Raw genomic sequence first — 5,054 nt, forward strand, 5'->3', positions numbered from 1 at the left:
CAAGGCCAAGGTCTAGGCAGCCCCTCTTCAAATCCTCTGGGTGGCGGTCACCTTCTCCCGAAGCCCTGCAGGTCCTAGGCATTACGGAACCGCCCTCCCCCCAGCCCCCCATTCTAAGCCCTCCTCGCCCAGTCTCGTCTTCCAAGAGCTCCGCAATCCAGGCTTTCCTTGAATTAGCTGGTAACAGAACACTGATGAAGGAAAAGAGGACAAGGAGATTCAGGAGGGTAGCGTGTTAAGCCCCTCGTAGGGCGGCGCGCGTGCGGCCGGGTGGCGGGGCGGGTCCCCCTTGACTGAGGTGAGGGGCCCCCCGGGAGCCTGCGCGGCCGGCCCCGCCCGAGGACCTCGCAGGCAGGGCCGAATTTACTCATCCCCGAGCGAGGTGATCCCGGGCGCGAGGGCGGGCGCAGGGCGTCCGGAGGACCCAGTAATCCGAGAACGCAGCATCAGCCCTTCCCACCAGGCACTTCCTTCCTTTTCCCGAACGTCCAGGGAGGGGGGCCGCTCACTTATAAACTCGGGCCCGAGCCTGGTGGCCTGTCAGAGACTGCCTCGCCACAGCCGGACGCGCCGGGTCGGAGACAGACGCGAGCAGCTGTCGCCGGGGGCTATCGGCGTCTCTCTGCCCCGGCCGGGCCCCTGTGCGCGGCGTGCGGACACGATGCTGCGAGTCCTGCTCCTCGGCATGCTGGCCCCCGCCGGCCTGGGGCTCCCGGCGCCCCCTGAGCCGCAACCCCTCGGCGGCCAGTGCGTCGATCTCGACTGCTTCGCCGTCTTCCGGGGCCCCGCAACTTTCCTCGCCGCCAGCCGAGTCTGCGAGCGCCTGCAGGGCCACCTGATGACCGTGCGCTCCTCGGTGGCCGAAGATGTCATCTCCCTGCTCCTGAGCGGCGACGGCCCGCGCCTCTGGATCGGTCTGCAGCGCCCGCCAGGCTGCGACGACCCACAGCACTCCGGGCCCTTGCGCGGCTTCCAGTGGGTGACGGGCGACAACCGCACCAGCTTCAGCAGGTGGGCGCGGCCTCTCAACGACGGGGCGCGCCTCTGCGGTCCGCTGTGCGTCGCCGTCTCGGCGGCGGCCGGGACGCTGGCACCAGGAGAGCCCGCCTGGGAGGAGCGGCCATGCGACGCGGAGGCCGACGGCTTCCTCTGCGAGTTCCACTTCGCCGCCTCCTGCCGGCCGCTGGCTGTGGAGCCTGGCGCTACGGGGGCCGCGGGCCTCTCGATCACCTATGGCACCCCTTTCGGAGCGCGCGGCGCGGACTTTCAGGCGCTGCCGCTGGGCAGCACGGCCGCGGTGGCGCCCCTCGGGGTGGAGCTGGAGTGCGCGGCGCCTCCGGGGGAGACCGAAGGGCGCTGGAGCAGGGAAGCCCCGGGCGCCTGGGCCTGCGGCGTCGAGCGCGGCGGCTGCCAGCACGAGTGCAAGGGGAGTGCCGGGGCCTCGAACTGCCTGTGCCCGGCGGACGCCGCCCTGCAGGCGGACGGGCGCTCCTGCGGGCCGCCGGCCGAGCACCCGTGCCACCAACTCTGCGAGCACTTCTGCCACCTCCACGGGCTCGGCAACTACACGTGCATCTGCGAGGCGGGCTATCAGCTGGCCGCCGACCAGCACCGATGTGAGGACGTGGACGACTGCGCGCAGGTGCCCAGTCCGTGCCCGCACAGCTGCGTCAACACTGAGGGCGGCTTCCAGTGCCACTGCTTTCCTGGCTTTGACCTGGTGGACGGCGAGTGCGTGGAGCCCGTGGACCCGTGCTTTGACAATAACTGCGAGTACCAGTGCCAGCCGGTGGGCCGGTCCGAACACCAGTGCATCTGCGCGGACGGCTTCGCGCCGGTCCCCGGCGCCCCGCACAAGTGCCGGATGTTCTGCAACCAGACTTCCTGCCCCGCTGACTGCGACCCCCACAACCCCACCGTCTGCCGGTGCCCCGACGGCTATATCCTGGACGAGGGCTCCGTGTGCGCCGACATCAACGAGTGTGACAACGGCATCTGCCCCGGCCGGTGCCGCAACCTCCCTGGCACTTACGAGTGCCTCTGTGGGCCTGACTCGGCCCTCCCTGGCCAGACCGGCACGGACTGCGACCCCATCCAGGTGAACGAGGATCGGGACAGCCTGGACGACGACGGCGGCTCTGGGGAGCCCCCGGGCAGCCCGACGCCGGGTGCCACCGCACGCCCCTCGCCGGCACCTGCTGGTCCCCTGCACTCGGGCGTGCTCGTGGGCATCTCCATCGCAAGCCTGTCTCTGGTGGTGGCGCTTCTGGCCCTCCTTTGCCACCTGCGCAAGAAGCAGGGCGCCTCGCGGGGGGAGCTGGAGTACAAGTGCGGGGTCCCCGCCAAGGAGCTGGTGCTGCAGCAGGTGAAGACTGAGCGGACACCTCAGAAACTCTGAGAAGCCTGGTACCCGGCCTTCCGCAGCCTTTCTCTCCCACTCCCCCCCCACCCAAGCACCTTAGCTGGCGTCAGAATAGAAGAGCCCTCGCCCCTCTTTCACTGCTTCTGCACTTGGCTATGGAGGAGAGGAAGGGGGGCGTCGGAAGTTCGGCCCCAGCCACGTCCATGATGTCATCAGACAAGCGAGCGGGGATGACAGCTTCATTGTGGCAGGTTGCAAAGTGTCCTGTGCCCTCACCAAGGGGCACGGGATGGGGGGGGGGGTGCGTATTCTTGGTTGGCAGCCTGGGTGCAGACGTCATTCCAGGGGACTAATGAGTGACACTGAGTCAAGGATAATGACCCCAATATTTATTTTTTAAACTTTTTTTTTGTTGTTGTTCTTCTGCTTTCTTCCCTACCCTGTGTGTCTCCAACACCTGCTTTGTATCTCTCCCATCTTCCTCCCCTCCCTTCTCCCATTTGTTATGGGATCCTTACACTATCTTGGTGAAGTGTGTCCAGCCCTCTTGTGTTTATGAAGCTGAGCCCCATTTCATCCTTTTCATTTCTCCCAACTTTCCCCTTCCACTGTCTCTGTTGGATCCTATTTTTCTGCTCTTAGGTGTCTGCCTGGGCAGAACTGCTTTGTGAAACAGAAAGAAAAACACTAGAAATAGGAACGGTTGAGAATCTCTTCTTTCACCAGAGTTGCTCATTTATCCTGAGATTTCAGGCTTCCAGAGCAATAGCGTCTTAAGAAAGGTTAAAATATAAAGGGCATTTATTAGACTCATGTTGCTGGACTGACCTAGGAATTCAACCCAAGAGTTTCATTTTTCTTTTCAAACAGTGAACCTGGGTTTTACTGTTGTTGCTGTTTTGATTTGGAAAGTAGTCATCATTAAGCTTTTTATGCAGTGTCTTTTCTTACGATTATTATTAGTTATTTGTGAAAATATTGAAAATGGTTGTTCTGAATTGAGAGGAGATGGAAGCCCATCCCAGGAGACAGTGTAAGAAAGTTTCAGCTGCAGAATTCACACCAGTGGCCATTTGGACTCTCATAGTCCTTGAAATTTGTGGGCCCAAATAAAACCAGCTCTACTGGTTTTTTGAATTTGGGAGCTTGGGGATGGAGGCTGCAGCATGGCCGGTTAGGGCCTCTTGTTGATCAGGCCCTCCAGGATTTCTCCCACTTTGGAGGAGAGTTTTCTGAGCCCAGCCATTTGGAATGCAGTCCGGGAGGCGGGGAGCTGCCCCAGCAAGCTGGTTAGAAATGCCCTCAGGCGCCATCCCACCTACTGCACAAGAATCTGCATTTTAACAAGTTCAGCAGGGGGCTGTCTGCTCCGTATATTTGAGGAGAGCTGTTCCAGACAGCTGCCAACGTTCTGGAACAGATTAAATATGAGTAATAAGTAGCAGGCCAAGTCAGGCCCTATATTCAAGAAACTGAGGAATTAACTGAGGAATTTTCCTTTTATAGCTTTGCTTTCTGGTAGAAGAGCCTAGGTACACACCTTTAGACATCGCTCCACAGGGTCTTTGGGTCAAGTAAGCTAGGAATGAAATGCTTAGTGTATGGAAAAAAATGTATCATATAAATGTATCTTTTGTAATGCAAAGGTTTTCCTCTGTTGTTTTGTAAACTCGGCACATTTGTACATAGTTATTTATTTATTGGAGATAAACTAGAACACAGGCAAAACTCCTGCTTATGATGTCACTTGTAGAAAATAAATAACAATGCTCTTGGTTTCTGTGCTGGTTCACCTCACTCCCACAGCCCCTTAATTTGATGCTATTAAACCAGGCTTATGCAAAATGCAGATGCCGAGAGGTGCTTTAAAGGCTGCCCCCTACTCCATTACTAGCTCCATCCACTTCTGGCTCATCGCTGACTTTCGAAGGTCTTTCCAGAGGGGATTGTTTTCACTGTAGAAGGACTTCGTGTTATGTCTGTATGCACAAATATTTATTTTTCTTCTGTAACCATGACAACTTCATACACAGGACTTATGCCTATGTGTTTTAAAATACATTATAGGAGTATTTGTTGGACTGAGTTAAAGAAGCAGTCCTTCTTGGGGCATCTCCAGAATCTTGGCCCTGTGTCCCTCAACGAATGGTTCGACATTATCTGGACTTAGAGATATTCAACCACAAAAGTCACCCTGTGTCTCAGAAACCAAGGTCTCATGTAGTATGAAATCATCCTCATTTCTCTTGGAGATTACAACACTGTCTTTTCAATACATGCATATCTTGGGTCCCTCTTCCTGGGATGGTGAAACTGGCTGAATTTTATATGCAGTGTTTGAAAGTTTTCAGAAAGCAGAAGTTGGAAGAAAATTGGATTTAGTCAAATATCCAAATATTTTTACATATTTGGATCCTGCTGAATCTCTCAGTTTTAATCTGAGTAATTGGTGTCATGGAAATGCAAGATTTCAGCACACTGTTCTGGATGAAGGAGATGGCTTTGGGGTGTGTGGGAGCCGGGGGGATGGTGGTGAGGGTTGAGTGGTCCTAGGCGCATACCTTCCTGAGATGGCCAGAGCAGCAGTTGCTCTCAGTAGTTGGAAGCCCAGCAAAAAACCAGAGTCAATAATAGGTACATATGAAGAAAGAACTCCATGAGTGGGGGCAAAGCAGGTGCCAATGAATCGTGC

General features: G+C 56.8%; 1 protein-coding gene across 1 annotated transcript; it reads left to right on the forward strand.

Moving 5' to 3' along the window:
- Positions 1 to 205: 205 nt before the first annotated feature.
- THBD (thrombomodulin) lies at positions 206 to 4,138 on the forward strand. Its single transcript, XM_055430847.2, has one exon. It carries the CDS (start codon positions 662 to 664, stop codon positions 2,396 to 2,398), a length of 1,737 nt encoding a protein of 578 aa, XP_055286822.2. The 5' UTR covers positions 206 to 661; the 3' UTR covers positions 2,399 to 4,138.
- The last annotated feature ends 916 nt before the right edge of the window (positions 4,139 to 5,054 follow it).

The sequence above is a fragment of the Moschus berezovskii genome, chromosome 15 (genome assembly GCF_049115385.1).
Source record: "Moschus berezovskii isolate FMDL1 chromosome 15, NW_MosBer_1.0, whole genome shotgun sequence".
NCBI lineage: Eukaryota > Metazoa > Chordata > Mammalia > Artiodactyla > Moschidae > Moschus > Moschus berezovskii.

Coding starts and splice junctions, on each gene's coding strand:
- THBD (XM_055430847.2), top strand. CDS start 662: ATGCTGCGAGTCCTGCTCCTCGGCATGCTGGCCCCCGCCGGCCTGGGG.